Source organism: Motacilla alba, chromosome Z (genome assembly GCF_015832195.1).
Source record: "Motacilla alba alba isolate MOTALB_02 chromosome Z, Motacilla_alba_V1.0_pri, whole genome shotgun sequence".
Classification (NCBI taxonomy): Eukaryota; Metazoa; Chordata; class Aves; order Passeriformes; family Motacillidae; genus Motacilla; species Motacilla alba.
In genome coordinates this window covers 2,755,097-2,780,304 of record NC_052046.1, presented here as the reverse complement: position 1 = coordinate 2,780,304, position 25,208 = coordinate 2,755,097, and the positions used below count along the sequence as shown (strand labels likewise).

Sequence of the window (25,208 nt, the reverse complement as noted above, 5' to 3'; positions counted from 1 at the left end):
GTGTAAGGTCACTTCTTTCTGCCCCTGGGTGTGAGACACCTCCAGCACAGCAGGAATGCTGGCTCAGCCCCAGACCTGGAATTGCTGTCCTGTCAGAGCCCCGTCCTGGCACCCAGCCATCCCCAGGGAGCCACAGCCAGGGCAGGAGTGACTTCTCCCAATGCCCAGGAGGATGAGCCCCCCCAGAGCTCAGTGGCACTTTGCAGAACACGTCACAGTCCCGTTAATGGCCTTGAACAGGCACTGCTCTCTCCCTGGGACCTTCTTGGGGCTTGAGAAGTCTTTATGTTACTACTGTAACCTGGAAATTGTAGTATCTATGGCAAAGGTAAAACTGTACATGGGTGTAGGGGAAACCTTCCCCAGCACCCCGATTTTGGGATTACTTCTGTGCTTTCAGTAAACGTGCAAGCCAAGTTTCAGCCTCACTGGGCACCTCCACACCCAGAGAAGCCAAACAGCATCTATTGTGCTCAGTCGGTGGAAAAATCCCAGAAAAGAAACCATGCAAGCTTTTGCAGAGCAGACACTCTTCCAGGGCAAACAGCCCTGCATGGTCTGCAGCTCATGGCTAATGATAAGCACTTCTCATGTCACTCTCTTTTGGGGTTTTTTCTCCCACAGCTGTTTTGGTATTGAGCAAGGACTGAAATAAAGGATGTGATCTTGTAGGTTTCCATCCAGAAGAGACCAGGATGGTTTGCATGGATCTCAAACCCATCCCAAACAGAAAGTGAACACAACGACTTTAAAAAAGAACACATATCCAGAACACAAGACTCAAAACTTATTTTTTAATATATATATTTATAGAACTAAGACTACAGCAGGCTCCTTCAGAAGAGTATTTGTATCCTTGGTCTTTCAGAAATAAATAAGATAGCTGATGCCTTGCCATGTGCACTCTGCAGAGCTCACAGTGAGGCAGCAGGGCAGATGTTAGAGCTCATTGTCTTCTTCCCCACACAAATAAATCCAGTAAAAACCCCAAGGACTGGTGGGCTGAGGCACATGCTGAAGCCATGCAGATTCAACTTGAAAAAAAAAATCATAAAAACAGCAAACCCTGTTTGCTCCAGGCTAGTGACCTGGCACCAGGTTTAGACAGGTAAACTGTGTGTTTATCCCCATGTCCTGTGTCCCTGTATCCAGTGAAATAAGGCAGTGAGGAGCAGTGAAGCAGCACTGCACACAGGGACATCAGAGAGACCAAGCCCCGAGGCACGGAAGCTTCTGAATCAAAGCCATAATCATATCTACATATGTGGTAACAACAAGGGCAGGAAATTTCAGGAGAAGTGGTCAGAAAACAAGTTTCATGGCTCCAGTAGTAGTAGGTAAGTTTGTTTCCTGTGGTGCATAGTCAGAACAAGTCCAGAGTTTGGAGAATCACAGAAGTTAATTAAATCATGGAATCAGAGGATGGTTTGGGTTGGGAGGGACCTTAAAGACCACCTAGTTCTGATGCCTTAGGATTTTAGCTTTTATATTTTTCATATATTTGTAATCCTGTAATTATTTAGTGTATAACCCTAAACTCCATATGGAGCGTTAGCTACAGCTTTCCCATTTTGGTCAGACAAAACAATTCCTCTCTAGGCCTGGGAATCAATGACCCCTTACTGTCTCAGGCCTTGAGAAACATAAACAAAAGTGAGTTGAGGGGCAGCAAACATGGGGTAAATGCTTTCATTACCTGAAGCTGTAATTGGAAGATTAATCCTCAATAGGCAAATAGACCAAACTTACAAAAATATGAAAACCTGTGACCCATTGTCCATATTTTGGGTGCAGCCCCTAGAGGGGCTTTGTCTGCCCGAAATGAACACCCTTCAATAAATATATCTGCTTTTTATTCCCTTAATTTTGTCTGGCCTCTGTTTTTAGGTAGTCCCAAAAAGGCATCAGTTCCAACTCCCTGCTATGGGCAGGGACACCTTCCACTAGACCAGGTGGCTCCAAGCCCCAACCAGCCCGGTCTCCAGAACTCACCAGGGGCAACCTGATAAACCTAAAAGCCCACAAGACCCTCATCAGAGAGGTGGCTGGAAGAGTTGAATAAATTCCTTCAGATCCTTCCTGGGACCTCCCAGCAGGCTGGATGTGACACAGCCCCTCCCTGGGTAGATAAAAAACAGCTTCTTCTTAATCCTGGAGCACAGCTACAGCCAAGTCAGATACATGGTGCAACTGCTGGTGCCCCTCTAAGTAAGATTTCTGAGAGATATGAGTAAAATTTGACATAGATGACAAGTTTAATCCCCACTACTGAAAGACTTTAGGTACAGGCAAGAGGCTTTAGGAAAAGGCAAAACCTGAGATCCAAGGGGGATGCACATACCCTGGACACAAGCCAGCATGCCCAAAGCACTGTGCAGCACCCCTCTCAGCACAAACAGCCACCTAGTTATACAGAGAGTGGGAGGCCCCAGACTTTCTCGATGGCTACACTTTAGAAGAACTTCAAATCAAAACCTTCTTCTGACACAGGTCACCCCTGTGTCTGGTCCTTTTCCTCCTCTGAGTGAGAAGATCCATCCAAGGAGTTTGCTGATCAAAAGCATAGGTTTTTAGTAAGCGCTTTCTGAATGTTCAAATAATTATTCGAGTCCTCAAATATTCTCTTGAAAAGCAGAAGCACTTCAGCTCTACGTGTCTGGGAATAACTGAAAACACCATCTCTGCCACGCTGGTCAGACCAACAGTGTCTTCTGCCTTCTGGAAAACCTAGAGAACATGATCAACAGTGTCTAAACCACAGCTACTGCTCAGAAAAATGATGGGAGGGCTGACAGAAGCATCACTTCCAATCAAAGTGTCATTCCTTAACCAATGGCGTTTCTTTCTCCACTGTCCCTCCTCTGTGTAGCTTCATATTTATCTCAATCCTTTCTTACAGAATCCCAGAATGGTTTGGGTTGGAATGGACCATCAGGACCATCTAATTCCATGGGAAGGGACACCTTCCACTATCCCAGGTTGCTTCAAGCCCTGTCCAGCCTGGCCTGGAACACTGCCAAGGATCCAGGGGCAGCCACAGCTTCTCTGGACATCCTGTGCCAAGGCCTCACCACCCTCACAGGGAAGAATTTCTCCCTTCTAGCTAATCTAAATCAACCCTCTTTTAGGATAAACCATTCCCCCTCATCATATTACTATCTGCCCAGGTAAAAATTCTTCCCCCTCTTTCTTTTAAGCCTCATTTCATCAAAAGTGGGTACTCACTGTGACTGTTAGAAATGTACCAAGCTGTAGCCATCAACTGTGGCATAATCAGGCTCCCCTGAAACACAGAGCACAAAAAATACCCTCAGGTTTCCCATGAGAAGTGCTCATTATGTGACTTTAAACAGAGCAGAAGCACCACACACTGGCCATCCATGGTAAAGGGATGGGATGCAAGAGTGAATGAGGCTCAAGCTTCTAGGCTGGGAGAGCTGGGGCTGTTCACTTGGAGAAGGCTCCAAGGCTTAGAGTTCCTTCCAGTGGCTAAAGGGGGTTTAAGGGAGCTGGAAAGGGACTTTGGGCAAGGGCTGAAGTGATAGCTCCCATGGCCAGAAAGCCCACAACGCAGTAACTCACCTGGTGCACTGGTCGGGGTGGGCAGAGGTCCCCTCCTGCACAGAAGGAAACACAGAGCTGAGGATCTGCATGGCTAAGGGACGCCCTTTGCCCTGGTTCTGCACAGCCCAGCTGCACCCCCAGAGCTGGTGGGAGGGAAGGAGGTTTGGCCAGCCTGGGCTTTATGGAGACCTGACAAGGCAAGTCACAGTGGGCTCACCACCCACAGCCCACTGGGCAAACATGGGCATTGAACCTGACACAGTGGGGAAGAGGAAGAAAGGACCAGAAAGCACTGACTCAGGGAAAAACTGACAAGTGAGCCTCAGGGCATGTCTTTGTACATGCCTTTGCCCAGAGTGAGACATCAGGAAGCCGTAATTGGATGTGACTCCTCTCTCAGTGCGGCAGCCCAAAGTGGCAATTCATCCTTAGCATGAGTCTTGGTCCCAGTCATCATCTTGCCCCCAAAAGAAAAACCCTTTACTGTGCCCTCCCTGCCCAGCTTCTGTCCCACAAGAGGGAATCCAGCTCAGCAGTTCCTCCCTTCACCCACAAATGCTTTTAACTCTCCTCAGATCTCCTCCTGTGATCTGTCTTGGTGACAAATCACGCCAAGAGCCATGCAAGCAAATATTTTCCTCTAATACCCTTAAGTCCAGCTTCCAACAGACTGAAAGGAACAAAATATGCCTGTTTTGGGGGAGTGAGAATCATCTGCAATAACAACTGCACTTGTACATATCACACACCTTACCTTGATATAGGTACAGGAGCTGGGCTTCTCGCAGGAGTCACATTTCTCTGGGCATTATAGTAGTTTTCATAAACAACAGGAGCTGAGAAAAGTTGACAGTAGTGAAGTACAAGCCTCTTACAGACATAAAATACCTGCTATACCAACATTCAGCTGCTAAGTCTTTCCCCTCTCTGAGAAAATGCCTGATCAGGAAACTAAAAAAACTATGGGACTATGATCCCTAGGGGCTGTCAAAAGTGGCAGAGACTAGTGTTGCAAGGCAGTGAATGAAATGCAAAATGAGTGTTTTCTGCACACAAAATGATGCTGACCAGAGCAGCCAGCTCCATGAAGAGTACAGAGCAGTCAGCACTACTTTCTGAGATTCTATTAAGCTCTTACCTGGAGCCAAACTTCCAGTTTTGCGTAAATTTACAAAAAAATCAACATCCTTCTCAATGCTGCACATTTCCAAACTCTTGCGGATTTCCTCATATTTCTGCAAAAGGGAAATAAAGTGCATTTGTATACATCACGTCAAAAAACCAAGGCTTTTTCCCTTTCCTTACCACACATAGGGTGAAAGCCCAGTACTCACACAAGCTTCAGCGTCAGGGGAATCACAGAATCCCAGAATAGTTTGGATTGGAAAGGAAATTTGAAGCCCATCCCATTCCACCCCCTGCCATAGGCAGGGACATCTTCCACTAGATCAGATTGCTCCAAGACCTGTCCATCCTAGTCTTGGACATTTCCAGGGATCCAGAGGCCCACAGTTGCCCACAGTTTCTCTGGGCAACCTGTGACAGGGCCTCACCACCCCCAAAAAATGTGGAAATCCCAGAGGAAACCTCATTTGCAAGAGCTGCGGCCAGTCCTTCTGCTTGCCCACTCATGCTGGTGTCTGTGGTCAATCAAGGGCCAACTTGGGTGTAACACAGCTTAGCACACAGGAAAACAAACTGGGCTTTGCTTTCTACACAGAAAAATGAAGGTTTTCAGTTGAGGTACCTCATCATTCTGGACACAGCCCAGGGAGAGCTGGTTGACGTGGAGCCAGAGGGCATTACGGAAATAGTTGATCCGCTCGCACTCCTGAGTCTCAAAGAACTGAAACAACACAGACAAAACAGTCCATAACATCTTCAAAATGAGGGCAAATCTCTTTTGTCCTGATTGCTTCTCACCCCCACGTGCCACAACAAAGCTAACTGCCAGGAGCAGTTGGTGTTGGTCTTCTGCAGGAAGCAAGGAAGCTGTGAGTCCTCCAGCTTGCCCAGAGGAGAAATAATCCCTGTATGCAGTCAGATAATTCAAAGTTGAGTACTAAGCTTGGAAAATCTGCAAGATTAATGTGGAGGGGACCACCAGCACATTTCTATCTCTGGGGAGACCAAGCCAGCTTCCTAAAGGCAGCACAGGTTCCCAAAGTGTCCTGTGCTCCTGTGGTCCCAGCCCACTTCCCTTACTGAGGTACCCTTCAGTCCCAGAATCATTTAGATTGGGAAAGCCCTCTAAGATCATCAAATCCCACCATTACTCCTGCATTGCAAAGACCACCACTAACACATTCCCCCAGGTCCCACATGTACATGGGTTTTTTTTTAACATTTCCATGTTCCAGCTATGGAGCAATTAAAAAAAGGGGATGTATGAAAACAGAGGTGTTTCTGTTTCTTTCCTTCCCAGCCCTTTTCCAAGCAGGTTTAAACCCTTTTGAAATCTGCTGTCTGGTACACCTCAATTTCACATGTTTTTACACATTTCCGTGAACATCCACACTTCTTACCACTTATGACCTTTGCAACACACGGAGAGGAAAACTTCCACATCACCCATCTGCAAAAGTGAAACTGCTTGCTTTCCACTCCCCACCACAGAATCATTAGGGTTGGAAAAACTGTCTAAGAGCATTGAGTCCAACCACTAAGCCAGCACTGCCAAGCCACCACTAAACTGTGTCCCCATCCTAGAGGCTTCCAGGAAAGACACCAAAAGCACACCAGCACAGAAACTTCCACCCACACCTCACAAAACAGACAGCAAATTCAGTTCAAAAGGGAAAATTGGAATAGCAGCCTGAAGAGAGGTAACTTGGAAGGGATTACCACAGCTGGGAACGGGAAATCTGTTGCAAGTAGTTGCAAGCCTGAAGCAGATCTGGGATAAAATCTGTCTTTGCAGTCCCTGTCCATCCCTCAGTCACAGATCACAGGCCAGCAGCAGAGCAGCTGCTCAACCCTCTTGCTACCAGTCTGGAATTCCCCAGTGTGTGCAGGAAACCCCTGCCTGACCACTTCCCTGTGAGACAGTCTGCTTCAGGCTGATATACCCACTTAGAGGGGTTCCCACACTACTGCATGGTCTGTGAGACACAAGGTGAAGAGCTTTTGGCACAGTGTGCATGTGGAGATGGCTTCACCTGCATCCCCAGCCACCACCAGCCTCTGCTGAAAAGTCAACAAAGGTCTTGTTGGGGCTCTAGGACATGGGGTCTAGGACATGGGGCTTGTCGGAGCAACAAAGGTCTTGTTGAGGCTCTAGGACATGGGGTCACTGAGCTTACAGAGGTGACCACAGCTGCTCAAGACGACAGCCATGTCACACATGGAAGCGGGTAGTCGGCAAAAATGTCACTAACTTGACTCTGTCAATTTTAGAAGCTGGTGGAAAAATAAAAATAATAAAATAAGAGCAGAAACCTTGAAGCAGTGGGGCCTTGAATCCAGAAGCCATGGTTGAGACACACACACAGAGTGAGCTGCAATGCATCCGGCTGCTTCACTGCCAGGGGAATACAAAACCAGGAAATCTGCACTGTCCCTGAGCCCTGCAGCCAGGATTGCAAACCCAGAGGACCACGCTGCCATGTGGAGGTGTTTAGGGGCACTTACCTCACAAGCTTTGATGTGCTCATTCTGCCACTCATCCCGGATCTTCTCCATTGTGGTCACACTCTGCTGGTAACTCCTGTCTGTGAGACAAATCATATTTTGGCTGAAGGTGTCTTTGCTCATGGCAGCGGGGTTGGAATGAGATGACCTTTAAGGTCCCTTCCGACCCAAATCATTTTATGATTCTGTGATTCCATGATTAACATTCATTAAAAAAATCCCTTCACTAGAAGGTAATTCTAGGACTGGGAAAAAGGTTAAAAAGGGTGGGAGATCAGGGATAAAGCAGAAGGACATGGCTTTGGTAGGACCATGCAGGCTTCTCCAGGGACATTGCCCACTGCTGCTATCTTGGGTGTGTGTTTCCGAGGAGTCATGTATTGTAAATCAAGGGCAACTCCCACGAAGGGAGAGAGAATGATGCGTCTGACTCCGTCTTATCAGAAGGCCAATTAAGTACTTTATTCTACTATATTATTCTATACCTCTAAAACTGTGAGCACTCACTCATGCTCACAACTGCACAGAACTGCACTCATCCTCTGATTCTTCCATGACTGCCCCGTGACTGTCAGCAGACAGTCCCGACACAGACACACTCTTGGCCCTGATAGGCCAAGGGAACAAAACATCCTCACTTTGGGCAAACAATCTCCATATTGCATCCTACTTTGGCACAACACAGGCACAGCAAGTGATAAGAATTGTGTTTTCTTTCTCTGATGTTCAGAGACTGTGAATCCCAGAAATATTCTCGGGAAAGAATGTGCCCTGCTTTTCTCCGTGAGGAGAAATATGGCAACAGTCATGCCTGACCCAAGAGCTGGAGCTCACCCACGAGCCACACCATGGCTTCACAATGTCCTGCCTAGAAACACACCCCTCACCCTCCCAACATGGCATTTCCACACTCACCAGTGTCCTCCAGCGCTGATTTTGTCTGAGCCAGCTTCAGGAACAGCTGCCAAAGACAGGAGAGACAAGGAAGGTGAAGAAGAGCTGGGATGCATCACCAATGGCACTGCAGCCCCACTGGGGAACATCACCAGCCCATCCACCTCACCCCAAAACCCAGAGTTGGAACAAGAGCCATGGGGCATGAGAGCTGCATGAAAAGACATCCCTTTCCCTCCCTACGCCGTGGCCACCCACTTCCCTGGGTGGATAGCTCCCCATACCTTCTCCTGCTGCTTCTGTGTGACCAGGTTGGCGTTGCGGTGCACGGCCTGCTCCGCCTCGTCCTTGTCCCGGCAGCGCTGCTCGTACAGACGCTTGGCCTAGGACAGACACCAAACAGCCAGATGCAGACACGCCTCAGGGGAAGGCCCTGGGAAAAGCTCAGCCTGCGAGGGAACAGGCTGCCTGCAGAGCAGGGAATGGCACAAAAGGTGCCCTGCAGCTTGGGAAAAGCCTTGCAAGGCAGGCGGCTCTTGGGTTGGGGTGAAAAGCTTCTGGCAATCAAGGGCATGTCCAGAGAAGGGCTGGGGAACAGGCAGGAGCACAGGTTTGATGAGATGCAGCTGAGGGAGCTGGAAAGGGGCTCAGCCTGGAGAAAAGGAGGATCAGGGGGAACCTTCTGGCTCTGCAAACTCCCTGACAGGAGGGGGCAGTCAGACGTGGGTTGGGCTCTGCTCCCAGGGAACAAGGGACAAGAGGAGAGGAAGTGGCCTCAAGTTGCATCAGAGGAGGTTTAGAGTAGATATTCAGAGAAACTTCTTCACAGAAAGGGTTTTCATGCCCTGGAATAGGCTGCCCAGGGCAGTGGTGCAGCCACCATCCATGGAAGTGCTCAAAAAAGGTGTGGATGTGGCACATGGGGAGATGGGTTAGTGGTGGGCTCGGCAGTGCTGGGCAAATGGCTGGACTCAAGCATCTTAGAGGCTTTTCCAACCTTAATAATTATCTGATTCTAAACCATTTGTATCCAGCCCTGCAAGGAGACCACTGGCCTTGTCTTTGGCCATGCTCTTCACTGTTTCTGAGCACACCCTGCTCACCACTCACACAGACACAGCGTCACGAGTCCCAGCAGAGGAGGATATCCCTCTCATTTAAGCCTGTCCCAGTGCTCTCTGTGTGTGTGTGGAGCAGCATTAACCCACATGGCAAGAAACAGCAGCACATTTGCTTTACCTCCATGGTCTTCTTGTACTGAAGATTCCTGTTTTTGTGAATGGCCTCCATAATCAGCTCTATCTGTGAAGAGAACAGGCCTGGGGTCAGCACATCACTGACCATCAAAGCTCCACGACACACTGTGTGGCTTACAAGAGGAAGAGCCACAGACCACACTGAGATGCCTTCATCCACCCAAATCATCTTCACAAAACTCATCTTTTGTGCTTCTGCCTAAGCCCTGAATTGTAGGCAATTGTAGCCTTTGTGTATGCAAAGTAGCTCTACATACTAAACCCTAGCAATATTAGTACTGGATCATCTCCACAGACTCTGGCAACACTAGGAAGCCCACTCCCCTCTGCCAGTTCCAAACCAGTCCCTGGTCCTAGCAGTTTTCCCTGGTTTTCCAGACAAAGGAATCTCAAGCCAGGAGAAGGTAAAAAGCTTGGCCATTTTGGCAGCCCCTATGGAGATCATACAGCACTATAAACAAATGTTTAAAAAACATTCCAGTGTTGTGGCTGGCCCCAAAACACACACAAAAAAGATGTGGAAGTGAGAAGAAGGAAGCTGGAGGTTACTACACAGCTCAACACAATTACAACACATAGGAAAGAGCTCAGTACTTCCCAGCAGCACAGGCAGTGGGGCAGTGGCAGGGGCTGGGACAGGGCATGAGACAGCACCAGGATCAGCCCCCAGGCTGGGGCAGGATCAACACCCTGCAGGGAGGCACATCTTCTTGCGGTGCCTGACCTTTTTCCGATGCAACTTTTGCTTTTCCCTGAAATCCTCCATCTTCTTTGCTTCCTCCCGAAGGGTTTGCGCCAGCTGGATGTGACCTTGTCCCACATTGTCTATCTCTGCAAAGAGAAAACAAGTTCAATATTTATATATATATATATATGTATTCCTAAATAGACTGTTTCTCAAGTCAACTTAGAACACACCACATGTCCCCTTTCAGAAATGTGAAAAAGCTCCAGCTTGTTTGAAGCAGCCTCCAAGCAGTGCTCACCAATGTAAGGATCAGTCCTGCTGGGACCTGCTCCCCAGTTTGAGACAGCTCTCCCCCTCACACACGTTAATCTGGGCATGTTTCAACACATTGCATTGCCCCAGGCCAGCAGGCAGAAGCTTGGAGCACAGAAAAATGAAGGCTAAAACAATCTCAGGCTCCTCTGGCTGAAGGTGAGCGGCCACACCATGAAACACCACCTCAGGACCCACCAAGGGAGCAGAGGCAAATGGCAGCTCCTGATTCAACCCCCAAAGCTGCTCCAAACCCACAGCTGTGAATTGTCAGCAGTGGTGAGGGCAGAGCCCTGTTAGGGAGGTCCACAGGGGCAGTGAAGAAACCTGGATCAGGCAAGGGATGGACTGGGCACAGGATAGCAGAGTGCTCACCCTCCGGGTGCTGTCTGATGGCACCATGGCAGGATGTGACACATGACAATGTACGGTGGCCAAAGCACCATCTTTTAGATGCTCCAGTTAGAATCACATAATCATTTAGGATGGAAAAACCCTCTTAAGATCCTCAAGTTCAACCATTCCCCCAGCACTGCCAAGGCCACCACTGACCCATGTGCCCAAGTGCCACATCCACATCCACATGGCTTTTAAATCCCTCCAGGGAGGAAACTCCACCCTGCCCTGGGAAGCCTGTACTAGGGCTGGACAACCCTTTCCATGAGAAAACTTCCCTAATATCCAGTCTAAACCTCCTCTGGCCCAGCCTGAGGCTGTTCCCTCTCCTCCTGTCCCTGTTCCCTGGGAGCAGAGCCTGACCCCCCCGGCTGTCCCCTCCTGGCAGGAGCTGTACAGAGCCACAAGATCCCCCCTGAGCCTCCTTTGCTCCAGGCTGAGCCCCTTCCCAGCTCCCTCAGCCTCTCCTGGGGCTCCAGCCCCTTCCCAGCTCCGTTCCCTGCCCTGGACACGCTCCAGCCCCTCAGTGTCTCTCTTGTCCTGAGGGCCCAGAGCTGTCCCCAGATTCCAGGTGTGAGTTACAGTGTGTCTGTGAAGAGGACAAGCCTGTCCAACAAACTCCAGATGAGCTTCCCATGCACAGCTTCCTTTGCACAACACAAACATGACCTCTGAGCTGCAGCCAGACATGAAAGCCCAAGAGATCCCAAAATGATGCCCTGTGGGTCTCCTGTCCACACATGTCCTGGCTCACTTTGTCCCAAGCCCCACACACTGGGATGAACCAGGCCAGCAGTACAGCCTTTGCCTGGCCTCAGCACTGCACAGCTTTAGAGGTTTCTCTGCTATTTCCTTCCCAAACAGTTGCCTTCAGGCTTTAGAGTCCTGGCAAACACAAAGAATTACTTACGCTGCTTGAAAACATCAAGGGATCTCTTCAGCGTGCTGAAAAACACAGGCAGGGCATTAAAAAGGCTGGAGAAGCACAGTCAGGCACAGGCACAGCAGAGCACCTCTTCCAAAACACAGCTCACTCAACAATGGCCAAAGAACTCAAAGCACATTTATTTACCCTCTTAGTACCTCCATCTTTTTCCCTCTCAGCAGGTACAACACAGTTCACTTGGTTTGACACCTACTTTACATCTTTCTGAACACAGGATGCTATTAAAAATTAAAAGTTTCACAACAAATGTTTCCAGCAAACTCCTAAAACCATCATTTTGGGACAATTCCAACACAGTGTGTTTGCCAGTGGCTGGAAAAATAGGGAGCTTTTCTCCCTATGAATATTGCGCAGTAAAGGTGGCAGAAGCGTTTTAAGTGACACCTCAATATGAAGCTGCAAGTAAATGACCAGGGCATGTATAAAGTGCAGAAATGAAGGAGGAAGCAGAAGGCACTGAGGATCACTTGGGAAATGGAGCAAGCTGTGGTGGCCACAGCATGCTGGGCTCTAAAGATGTGCATGGTTTGAGTCAAGGAAGTACCTGTACTTCCCTCTGGCTACAAAACCTGTCAAGAGGTAACCCAAGGTCTCATGATCCCCAGCTTTCTGCTGACCCACCAGCCCACATCCCCCTGAGCATCTAACAGTGCTTTGGTTCATCTGTGGCTAAGGGGAACTTGGTGGGCTCCAGCTCAAAGCCAGTTAGAACCCAACTGAGCACTGCTCATTCATGAGCACAATTTCAGCTCATCTGAATGTCTCAATCACATTTCAGTTCTGTTTTGTCTCACAGCTTCCTTCCTTCTCTTCCTCCTTCACTGCTTCAGGGACACCCATAAAAGCAACTGTGGACTCACTTCAGCTCTGTCTGCCCACAGGGCTTCTTCTTCGACAAGTTAATGAGCTCCTTGCCATATTTTTCTTCTATAATTGCTCTGTTGAGGAAAGAGAGACATCGAAGAGAGAAGTCATCAATTGGTTTTCGATGGAAGGGACCTCAAAGTTCATTCAGTTCCACCCTCTGCCATGGGCAGGGACACCTTCCACTACCCCAGGGAGCTCCAAGCCCCGTTCAACCTGGCCTTGGATACTTCCAGGATGGGGCAGCCACAGCTGCTCGGGACAAACAGTGCCAGAGAGGGTCCCACCACCCTCACAGCCAGGAATTCCTTCCCAATATCCCATCTAGCCCTGCCCTCGATGTGTGGCAATAAGTACTCTCTGTACCTGGCACTAATCCTTAGGGAGAGCACCTGAAAAAGAGACCAAATCTCATGAGGTGACATAAATAACATCTTTGAGAGACCATATTATCTCCCCTTCCTGGAAGAAAGGAAGAAGGAAAAGAGAACTCCTGTGTTGCAGTGTAAGAATAACCACTTTTTTTGCAGCTGCTTTGAAATCACTACAGACAACTAGGGCTGGAATTGCTTGGTCAAATGTAGTTCTCTCCATGTGGCCAGCAGAAAGGAACAAGTACTGCTAGAGGCTGCCATTAAAGCATCTACTGGATAAAACAAATAACTTTCTAAAATGCCTTAACTACTAACACAGATGGAGACCCCTGTGTGGTTGATTTCTGGAGTTTGGCAATGAAATTCACCTACCTTAACTCTAAAAACTTCAGAAACTAATAGGGAAATTGAAAAGAAAAAGTATTATAGATTGATTTTTTTTTTAAATATATATCTAGCAACATTCTCATGAACCTTGTTTGAGACAAAACATCCAGCAGGCACATTCTCCTGGAACTGTGGAACAGCTGGAACTGTGTAACAGCTGTGTTGGACAGCTGGGCCAAGTCCAGAGAGTGGCAAATCCAGGCCCAGGCTTTGCTCTCCTCCTGGCCAGGCACTTCAGGGGCAACCTACACCTCCTTCAAGACCAAGGAGGGCACAGGGTGTAGAGGAGGCTTTTGGCACTCTGCATTGATGAGTGGGACTTGGTTCTCAGGGTCCATTTCCTCATGTGGAAGGTCCAAATTTTCCTGGAACGTGGGATTACAGTCTGAACAGATCTAGGTGCATTAGATATTTCTAAGTGCAGCTCTCCTCCTGCTCATCCCCATTTTGTTTGTTCCAGGACGCTCTGTACTGAGTTGTGCAGTCAGAGGCTGGTTTCCTCCAGCTGTCATTACCAAAATGACATTAATTCAATGTACAGTGCTCTACAATGCTCTTCATATTTAGCCACTGCTAACCAGGTAAACCATAAAGGTAAAACACATCACCAGATCATCACCAGCCACAGAACCTCTGCTCATGTCACCTCCTCTGATTAATAATGGCAGCACCTAACCCTACCACTTCTTAACACTGAATCTGTGGGGTGTTCATAATGTACAGAGACGAAGAAAGGACAAAGCCATGGCTCTTCTAGGCCAAGAACTTCTAACCTGATCTTCTGCAAGGCAAACAGCAAGGTCAGCTTCATGGAACAGCCTTTTAACATCAGTTAAACATGGCAGAAATCAAACTGGGAATACCAGGAGAAGGAGTGGTGCCACAGCACCACTTCCAGGCTCAAGCCAACCCGCTGCCAGAGGCAGCTCCCTACCTTTCCTTCAGGAAGTCTTCAAACTCTTTGCAGTTCTTCCTGCCATCATTCAGATGCTGAATGATGCTGTCGTAGCCAACTGTGCTGGTCAGATCCGTGCTCTGAAAACACAGGAACAGGAGTCATGTCCTTGTCAGGGCAATCCATGGCTGCTGCCACCTCCTGAGGCATTTGCAAAGGCTGTGGCTCAGTGGGAGCAAGCGTGCAAGTGCCTCTTTATGAAATAAAACCTTTTATTTTAGATCTGGGAGAGACTCCAGGATGAGGAAAATGGTAGCAATTTGAGACAAGGTACATCTATGCCACCCACACTTGCCATAGATTCTGAAGGATTATTTTCTTCCAAATTACTCCTTAAAAACCTATATTGAATGGATGCATGTAGAAAAAAAGAAAGAGAAAAGGAAAAGGAAAAGGGAAAAGGGAAAAGGAAAAGGAAAAGGAAAAGAAGACAAAGAAGAAAAAGGACAAGGACAAGGACAAGGACAAGGACAAGGACAAGGACAAGGACAAGGACAAGGACAAGGACAAGGACAAGGAAAAGAAGATGCAGCAATGATGTAGGCTGACTTGTTCTATCCCATTCTTTCCCCATTCCTATGCATGGCCGCAGAAAAAGGAGCAAGAGTAGGAGCAGGTATGAAACTCAGCAACAGGAAACAAAAGCCACAAAAGGTTATCAAGAAACCTGAAGAGGATTGTGGCAGGATGGAGAGATTCAGGAAATGGCTCAAAGCCAGGACGAGAGTATGCAGAGATCTGGCATAACAGTGTGGGCAGCAGAAAAGGGGATTTCTCAAGAATTTATTCCTGGTACAATAAAGGAGAAGGAACAGGGCTGGTATCTGTGATAAAGGAACAGTTTAATTAAGTGGAATTCCCTATTCAAGCACTTGACTGTCAGCAACCAGAAAGCAAGAAGTGAATGAGAGATGTGGAATGAGAGATGTGGCAGAAAATCCACAGGTATCCCAGACCAGCTTTGTGAAGATGTGACTGTGGAGCAGGACCTAAGCAGAAACCAAATTTCCTTTACAAAGTACAAATGTCCTTCCAAAATGAGGTTAGTACTGATAAACCCACAACCAGCTCTCAGGTTGCTCCCCATCTTCACTAACCAGGTCCGTGAAAAGGAAACACTGCACTGGAGTCAGGCTCCATCACATTTGCAAAACACAGGATCAGCCTCTCTTGGATTCCTGTCCCCACTTTCAAAGGAAGCAAAATGGATGCAAAGCCCAGCTGCTGGCCACTGCAAGCCCAGCAGGAGGGAGGCTCAGAGCCCCATCACTGCATGTCCAGGGGCACCCAGAGGCTCCTGCATCCTGCTCTGCTGCCGGGCACTCTTGGGCTCTGTGTGCCAGGCAGAAGGGTCAAAGGGAAAACTGGGAGTACCCATCAGTAATGTGCACCAAGCTCCTTGTTTCATCCTACAGTAGAAGGATTTAATTCCAGCAGGTGTGTGTTTCCTAAGCACCCAAGGCAGGATCAGACCTCAGGGTGCAAGGTGTCACATGAAACACAGAATCACACAATTGTTTAAGTTGGAAAAACCCTCTGAGATCATTGAGTCTAAACGTCCCCCAGCACTGCCAAACCATTCACCTACCCACATCCCTGAGTACCACGTTTATATGGCTTTTAAATTCCTCTAGGTGAGTTTTCCATGGGAGGAACTCCGGCCCAGATGGAGCTGGGCAGGGTTGTATGGTCAAATCAGCCTTTGCAGAAACCTTCTGGGCAGGTTTGGCACAGAAAGACTCAAAAGGCCAGCAAGACTGGGGCTGTTCAGCCTGGAGAAGGCTCTAAGGAGACCTCAGAGCCCTGTCCAGGGCCCACAGGGGCTCCAGAAGAGCTGTCCAGGGACTGGGGACAAGGCACGGGGGCACAGGGCACAGGCAATGGCTTCCCAGGGCCAGAGGGCAGGCCCAGATGGGATATTGGGCAGGAATTGCTGGCTGGGAGGGTGGGCAGGCCCTGGCCCAGGGTGCCCAGAGCAGCTGTGGCTGTCCCTGCATCCCTGGCAGGGTCCCAGGCCAGGCTGGACAGGGCTTGAAGGACCCTGGGACAGTGGAAGGTGTCCCTGCCCATGGCAGGGGATGGAATTAGATGGTCTCGAGGGTCCCTTTCAACCCAAACCATTCTGGGATTCTGTGACTGCAAAGGCAGGGCCGGCAACAGCAATGGAAGAGGAAGTGCAGCACGGCAAGCACAGAGCCATGGGGACAGAGAAGATTTAATACCATAATAAATTAACTCAAAGGCAAGTATGAAAGATGGGGAGCTGCACCAAGCCCTGCCCAAACAGAGCATGAGGATCTCTCCTGCCATTCTCCTGCACACATCTGTCCTGGTCCTCCCTGCTGGAGCTCTGAGCCCACGTGCTATTTAGAGGACAGCCCATGGAAACTGCAAACAGATGATTTCAAGGTGACAAAGCAGCACCTGATATTTCCCAAGCTCACAGGACATGCAACCCCCACCCCCTTCCTGATCTGCTGCCTGGATTTGCACACAATGGACTCAGTAACGAGAAGGAATTTGTGTGCTGCTTGTGATGTTTTGGGGTTTGGTTACACTTTCAGCCAAAAGCAGGGCTAAAATGCTCTGCTGTGGATGGGAAAGCACGTCATGATCCTGTCTGAGTCACAGCAAGCTGCTGAGCTTGACGCTTCCATCTCCTACCCCACTTTACATGGAAAACCCCTGCAGACACACATCCTGTGAAGAAAATGGCAGGGGGGAAACACAGAAACATATAAATGTTTAAATTGGAAAAGCCCTCTAAGACTGTTAAGTCCAACCACTCCCCAGCATTGCCCACCCTACCATTAACCCATGTCCCCAAGTGCCACACCCACATGCCTTTTAAATTCCTTTGGGGATGGGGACTCCCCCATTGCCCTGGGCAGCCTGTTTCTAGGATTACTATCCCTTGCCATGAAGAAATTTTCCCTAATATCCAATCCAAACATCACTTTACACAACCTGAGGCCGTTCCCTCTGCTCCTGTCCCTGTTCCCTGGGAGCAGAGCCCGACCCCCCCCCGGCTGTCCCCTCCTGGCAGGAGCTGTGCAGAGCCACAAGGTCCCCCCTGAGCTTCCTTTGCTCCAGGCTGAGCCCCTTCCCTCCCTCAGCCTCTCCTGGGGCTCCAGCCCCTTCCCAGCTCCGTTCCCTGCCCTGGACACGCTCCAGCCCCTCAGTGTCTCTTGTCCTGAGGGCCCAGAGCTGTCCCCAGCACTGGAGGTGCCTCAGCAGTGCCAGCACAGGGACAGGACATGACACTGCCCTGGGGCTGTGTCACAGCCTGGCTGGGACAGCCCAGGGGCCATTGGCCTCTTTTCCCCACCCTGGGCACCCTGGGCTCGTGTCCAGCCCCTGGCACCAGCACCCCCAGGGCCTTTTCCAAAGGGCCCTTTCCAGCCCCTCTGCCCAGCCTGGAGCTGCAGGGCTTGGTGAGACCAAAACAGGACCTGGCACTTCTCCTTGGTGCCCCTCACACCACTGGCCTCAGGCCATGGATCCAGCCTGTCCAGACCCCTCTGCAGAGCCTTCCTGCCCTCCGTCTGTCTGTCCCAACCTTCCCAAACCAAAAGGCTTGGAGGCGCTGCACTTGTTCATGGACCACCTCTTGAAGGATCTATATTTATTCCAAGCTCTCAGGATGTTTCCTCAGCCTTGTGTGCTTAGAGAAACGTACCTGAAGCTGGCGACTATTTCAGTAGTTGAAAGCACTGTGCAACTGTAGCTGGCTGTGCTGTCCTTGCTCAGTCAGTGCAGCCTCAAAATCGCTCAGGGTCCACAGAAGTTACTGAGACAGAGAGAAGTGCTTTACGCTGGTGCCCGCAGGGAGCAGGGTGAGGAGAGGCTGCACAATGCCCCACAGCCAGGAGGGTACAACAGGACAGACAAAACTCTTTGCAGGGAGGAAAAGGCCTCTCTGCAAATCCACTCACCTGGCACCAGCATCCTGCAAAAAGCAGCTTTTTGATTAGTAATTTTCCATTTGAAGTTTCCTTCCCCTACGCCAGCACCTTCCCTGCTCGTCCCAGAGACACCAAAGCAATGGACTGTTCCGCTTTGATGCAATTTCTTCTTCCCACAAATCCCACCTTGTTCCTTTGAAACAACGACCTGGGGATTTCATAATGCCTCTGCTAAGTTCCACCAAGCCAGTACCCGTTTAGAGAAGGACAAGCAGGAGGAAGGGGAAGTGAAACAGCCACCATCAGTCAGCAGCCAGGGAATAAACCCAGGAACCCAGGGCTGCGTCCCCCCAGGATGGGGGGTTGTTTTAGCAGCATTGCTAAAAACACTGCAGGGAGCAGAGCACTGCCTCGTTGAAGGCAAAATGACCAAAGTTTCACTCTCCAAGTTGCAGCCTGTTTAGCCCACTGATCAGAATTAGGGCGCTTCTTAGCATTATTGTCATTTCTATGGTTTTACAATACCAAAGCGCACTGATGAGGCCCAAGGCTGTTGGGTTACCTGAAATATGTGAGAGAACAGGCTTGTGGAAAACAAGGCATGTAAGACAGCGGAAAAAAAAATGAAAGAAAAGACCTCACATAGTGAAAGAAGAAGAGCGGATTGCAAACACAAATGAAAACAAAATGTCAGCCTTGCCCAACTTGTGGCAATCACTACAGACAGGACAAGGGCAAACAAACGAGCTTTGGGGTATTTTTGTTTTTGCACAGCTCCCTCACAGGCCTGTGGGAGTGAGTGACATAGGAGTCAGAGCACGCAGGGCAAAAAACGTTCAGCTTCAGGCATGTCTGGACTTCAGTCCCTGAGCAAGCAGGAGCTGCAGTGGGTTGCCAGGGAGCAAACATCTTTACTCAAGAAAATTCATCATCTTGTATTGAGACCTGGGAGCTTGAGCAAACTTCAGTGCAGAGAGCCAAGTGGGCCTGTGCTTTCCTGACAGAGCACATCAGGAACATCACACCATCAGCTCCAGCAGGGAACAGGACCCGTGCAGGAGCAGACACAGCACCCACCAAAGGAACCAGAACCGCTGGGGTTTAAAACTAAATCAGTCCCCAGGGGAGGCTGGAAGCACAGCCCTGCTATGCCAACAGAGCAAAGGGTGGGCTGCAGCTTAGCCTCCAATCACAGAATCCAAGAATGGTTCAGGTTGGCAGGGACCCTAAACCTCATCCCATTCCACTCCCTGTCAAGGGCAGGGACACCTTCCACTATCCCAGGTTGCTCCAAGCCCCACCCAACCTGGCCTGGGACACTTCCAGGGCCAGCCAGAGGTTCTCTGGGCACCCTGTCCCAGGCCCTCACCACCCTCACCCTTACCATCCTACCTCCACAAAGAAATTTGGAAGTCATCAATCACAACCAGTGACATTTCAAAGCTGGAAGATCCAATACCAAAACTGGCCTAGGTTTTGAGAGTTTGCACATTTTCGAGACTTTGTCCCACCAGCTGGAGCATACTTCTCCTGGAGCACTCCCAAAGTCTCCTACTTCTCATCAGGCTGTCCTAACTACCAAGAAATTTGCTCCCACAAGAGTAACATACATTTTTCCCAGTATTTAGGGATTCTGTATTTATGGATTCTGCAGGTAGAATGTTACGATGAGTTAATTTTGGGGGGAAAAAAAAAAGACGTGTACATTTTGTTGTACCAGCAGATCTGAAGCTGAGCCATCATCACCACTAAAGAACAGTGTGTGTGGCAGCACCTGCTACCTGCCCAGGATCATGCAGCAATGTCCCTCACCTTGTCTGACAAGGGAAGAACCTACAGAAGAAAAAAAGCTGTGCCTCACCAAGCTCTTTGTCATGATAGGACAAGGAATTACGGTTTTAAACAAAAAGATGGGAGATTCATATTAAATACAGGGAAGGAATTGTTTGGATTGTTTATGACTGAGGGTGTTAAAACACTGGCACAGGTTACCCTCACAAGCCGTGGCTATACCATCCCTGGAAGCATTCCAGGCCAGTCTGGACAGGGCATAGAGCGACCTGGTCTTGTGGAAGGTGTCCCTGGCCATAGCAGGGTGGTGGACTAGATGGTTTGTAAGGTCTTTCCCAACCCAAGCTGCTCAATGCTTCTATGATTCTAAGAAATCACTTGCTTCAGCAAAGACTTCTCCTTCTATTTTTGCCTTACGCAAAGCAATCTAAGAGGAAAATTGCAGGAGGAAGTGCTTGCCCACTCACAGCACCCAGCAGCAGGTGGAAGCTGGATGTGCAGCCCTCCACACTTCATCTTGATTTGGTTTTTTCCCTTCCTATCCTTACTTACCCCTCCTCCCCATCCCTCACAGCTGATGCACAGTCACCAGTACGTGGTGTGGCAGCTGCTTGGGGTGGTACCTGCCTTTTCCATGGGCCCAACGACCGCAGAAGGGCCTCAGTCTCTCCACTGAGTCACATCCATCACGCTCCCGTCCAACTTCAGTCAGGGGCATGGAGCACACAGGCTTCAGAAAGGACAAGACTGAGGAAAAACCCCTGGCAGCACCATGGTCTGGGGCTCAGCAAGAACCAGGGATTACTCAGAAAGTAACCATGTTCGCAGTAGAAGTGGTCAAGCAGGGGTGAGTGCCCCACGCAACACCCCAGATCCTCCTTTTCTTGGGAGCTGGAGGCTGCTCCTGTCCTGGTGTTTTCTCCCCCTGAGCCCCCTCCTCCAAGATCTTCCTTCAAAAAGCACCACACTGCTGCAGGAGAGGAACTGGGCAGAAACAGCCGAAGTCAGCCCTGCGGTGAGAAGCTCTTCTTCAACCCCATGTGCCACTGAGACACAACAAGCCCTGCCTGCTCAGCCTTTCTGGCATCACGGCTGTTCCTCCAGCCCAGGGGGTGCTGCCACCACCCTCAAAACCTCCCCTCTGCACCTCTGCAAAGCAAAGGGAGCACTGTGCAGAACTTCCTGTGTAACAAACAGCTGGGATGCAAAGTTTGCTTTATTCTCCACAACAGGTTTGACACCTATGTGAGATTTATGTATTTGACAATGCTATGCCAGTTAACTCGTTAATGATGCTGGGTGAGGCTCTGCACTTACTCCTCAACACTCAGGAGCCCCAAACCTGGTGCTAGCTCTTCCTGGGGCCTGTGCTTCTCTCCCACATCCTACAAGATGGGAGATGCTTCCAGGCAGCATCTGGGAAACCCCAACTAGCGCCATTCACAGAGGAAGATTTTCAGACCCAAAAGACCAAGTTTGGTAATTCACTTCCTGGTCACCAATACCTAGAATGAAGATCCACCACAAGAGGAACTGAGCAGCCACAGAATTTTAGCTCTGCAGCAGATATGTGGGTTTCCTGCACTTCTTCTTTTATAAAAGCATAATTCAGACTGAAAAGAATAAATTGTGGTTTTCCCTGATCTGTGGGTTTTCCTCCATGGCTCAACAGCTGGCAGCAGCACCACACCAAGTGACTTGCTCCTAGTCCAGGATTAGCTCCACAACAAGAGAACATTTTTCACCATGGTGTCTTCAAGTAGTTCACCAATGGCAAATTAATGGTGTCAAACCCTTCAGCCTGGCACTGACTTCCTCCAGCAAGGCAGCAGCCACTTGCTGGGATTACTTTGGCTGCATGGAGCAGGCTGTAAAGCCACAACTCTCAAGACATGCATGGTGGGCAGTGCCTTCTGGGGATCACAGAATCCCAGAATGGTTTGGGTTGGAAAGGAACCTTAAAGCACATTTCATTCCATCCCCTACCACAGGCAGGGACACCTTCCACTGTACCAGGGTGCCCAAAGCCCTGTCCAACCTGGCCTTAGACACTTCCAGGGATCCAGGGGCAGCCACAGCTTCTCTGGGCAACCTGTGCCAATGTTGTATCTATTCAGCAAAGTCACCCCACGACCACGACCGCTGGCTTTGGAGCCAACTCCAACCGGAGAGCAATGATCCCTCCACCTCCAGCTGCGCCCCCCGGCTCAGGCTGGCTCTGTCCCCGATGTCCCGGTCTCGCCGTGATCCCACTCACCCAGAAGTTGTCCCTGAACCGCGCCTCCCGCATCCTGCTGCCGCCGCCGCCGCGCTCCGCCGCTCCCTGCCCGGCCCGGCCCGCCCCGCCGAGTCTCCTCCCACGCACGGGCGCTCCCGCCCCGGGATGCCCGCGGGTGGAGGAGCGGGACGGGCTGCGGCAGGCGGGTGGGACCGGCGGGGAAGGGAGGCTGGGCAGCAGCGCGCCGTGGGACGAAGCCAGCCGTGCGGGGCCATGTCCCCAAGGACACGGGGAGCGCCGCCGGAGCAGCTCGGCCAGAGGCTGCACAGCCGCGCCCAAGGACCCTGCCCGCCCGGCTCGGAGCTTCAGGAATACTTCGGGAAGGTTTCGTGGAATCATAGAATCGCTTAGGTTGCAAAAGCCCTCCAAGGTCATCGAGTCCAACCATTTGCTCAGCACTGCCAAGCCCACCCATGTCCCACAAATCCCCATCCACAGGATTTACTAATCCAAGGATGAGGACTTCACCACTGTCCTGGGAAGCCTGTGTTAGGGCAGGAAACTTCTTCATGTCAAGAAACTTTCCTAATATCCTATCTAAACCTATCCTGGCACAGCTACAGGCTGTCGCCTGTCCTGTCCCTGTTCCCTGGGAGCAGAGCCCGGCCCCCCGGCTGTCCCCTCCTGGCAGGAGCTGTGCAGAGCCACAAGGTCCCCCCTGAGCCTCCTTTGCTCCAGGCTCAGCCCCTTCCCAGCCGCTCCTGAACACACACAACCCTCCTTCATCACACAGCCCGAGCCACACACGGTTTATTAGGGGCCAGTGCCTGACACAAGGCACCCTGTGAGGGACCTCTGAGCAACGCTTGGAAAATACAAAAGCAAAGATCGGACACTGTGTACTGAAATGCCTCAATCACACCCACCACACTCAATTGCTGCTTTTGCTTGAACACTGGGACACTAAAACACTCCAGCAGTGTAAAAAAAAAAAAAAAAAAAAAGCAATTTGAGCTTACTGAAACAAGTCTGCTCAATTGCAACCTGAGGCTGATCTAGGCAGACTAACCCTGTGTATAACCTCCTGGCACAAGAGAGCACAAACTGTCGGCATGAATCCACACCACCAAGCACCTAAATGCACTCCAAGAGCTGGAGAGGGACTCTGGACATGGGCAGAGTAACAGAGCAAGGGAGAATTGTCTTCCCACTGAGAGGGCAGGGATAGGTGGGATGTTGGGAAGACACTCTTTCCAGAGAGGATGGTGAGGTCAGGGCACAGGTTTCCCAGAGCAGCTGTGGCTCCCCACCCCTGGCAGCATCCCAAGGCCAGGCTGGATGGGGCTTGGAGCAGCCTGGGATGAAGTGCCCTGCCCACAGCAGCAGGTGGACACAGATGATCTTTAAGGTTCCTTTCAAACCAAACTACTGTGATTCTGTGATCCAATTGCCATTTCCCAACTTTCCAGCCCCAGCCCTTGGCCAGAGCAGCCCATTGCACCACTCAGGAACATTTGTCTTATCTTACTAGAAAAAAATACATCTCCACTTTGGACTAAGATACTTTTGAGCTCAGGACTTTCCAACTACAGCAGCACGTGAAACACGGCACAGCAACATCAAGTAGTAACCAGGGTTTAGTCACTGGGCAGAAAGAGAGTCACAAGCTGTAAAAGCTGTCCTGGAAGGTACATGATGTTGGGCAGATCAGAGTGGAAATGTTCCACAGCAGTATTCCCTCACACCCGTGAGGCTCCCCAGCCCCCTCTTCTGGGGCTGTGGGGTAAAAGAAACAAGATGGTGAAAGACCACAGGACTACAGGATCCTGTTCCTGGAGCACAGCACACTAACTGTTCCCAAAAAGTTAGCTGCCATCTCTGGATTTCAAGTGTGTTTATTTTTGCCCAGTACTGCAGAGGCCAGTCTCTCAAAGCACTCAGGCCATTAACAAGAGAAGCTTGTTAGCCTGAACCGCATGAGAATGATTCCAGCTGCCGGTCACTCCACAGCTGGACTGGGAAGCAGGACACTCCCGTGCAGGAAGTTAACTGGGGACAGCGCACTCATCAAGAGCAGCCCTGCCCCAGCCTGAACCCCCTGTCCTGGGCTGAGCCCCCAGCGTGGGCAGCAGGGCAGGGGGGATTGTGCCCCTCTGGCCCTGGGCTCAGGTGAGAGCCCACCTGCAGAGCTGCCCCAGCCCTGCTCCAACAGCAAAAGGACGTGGAGCTGCTGGAGTGAATCCAGAGGCGACATCAAGGTGATCAGAGGAATGGAGCAGCTCTGCTGACAGAATTGGGACTGCTCAGCCTGCAGAAAAGGCAGCTTTGGGGTCATCTGATTGCAGCCTTCCAGTACCTGAAGGGAGCTGACAAGAAAGATAGAGATTATTTACATGGGCCTGAAGTGACAAGGAGCAATGGCTTAATAGTGACAGAGGCCAGGGTTAGATGGGATATGGGAAAGAAATTCTTGGCTGTGAGGCTGGTGAGGCCCTGGCACAGGCTGCTCAGATCAGCTGTGGCTGCCCATTCCTGGAAGTGTTCACAGCCAGCCTGGACAGGGCCTGGAGTGACCTGGGACAGTGGAAGGTGTCCCAGCCCAGGGCAGATGGAAGGTGTCCCGGCCCATGGCAGAAGGGTGGAGCGAGACAATCTTCAAGGTCTTCTCCAAAACCATTCTGGGATTCTCAGATTTAAATCTCTAGCTATTAGTGCTGTGACAGCTACACCTGCAGCAGTCCCGAGACACACAGACCAGTATTCCAAAGGCCAGGCAGCATCAGGATAGGTCAGACAACAATTCCAATAAATGCTCTGGCAATGCCAGGCAGTTAAGAGATTCCTGTGAAGTCCAGTGGGTTACCCCTGTGACCCCCAGCTGCACAGCCCCTCTGCAGGATAAGCTGCCTGGCACAAATGATGACACTGAGAAGGTCCCTCAGCTCTGTCATTCCTGGTTTGTGTAAGGGGAGTTTGCCCACTCCACCATTCAGGATGCCCCTGATTTCCAGAATTCCTCCAGCAGGGC

At 50.3% G+C, this 25,208-nt stretch overlaps 1 protein-coding gene across 1 annotated transcript; it reads right to left on the bottom strand.

The window, feature by feature from the left end:
• Positions 1 to 780: 780 nt before the first annotated feature.
• On the bottom strand, positions 781 to 24,756 carry PSTPIP2 (proline-serine-threonine phosphatase interacting protein 2). The gene is made up of 15 exons (XM_038124758.1): positions 22,220 to 24,756; positions 14,246 to 14,346; positions 12,547 to 12,624; positions 11,651 to 11,685; positions 10,069 to 10,175; positions 9,328 to 9,390; positions 8,373 to 8,471; positions 8,110 to 8,155; positions 7,195 to 7,274; positions 5,312 to 5,410; positions 4,703 to 4,799; positions 4,319 to 4,400; positions 3,583 to 3,617; positions 3,226 to 3,283; positions 781 to 2,727 (listed from the first exon to the last, which is right to left on the bottom strand). The coding sequence occupies exons 1-14, from the start codon at positions 22,670 to 22,672 to the stop codon at positions 3,234 to 3,236; spliced, it is 1,425 nt and encodes a 474-aa protein (XP_037980686.1). The 5' UTR covers positions 22,673 to 24,756; the 3' UTR covers positions 781 to 2,727; positions 3,226 to 3,233.
• Positions 24,757 to 25,208: the final 452 nt, after the last annotated feature.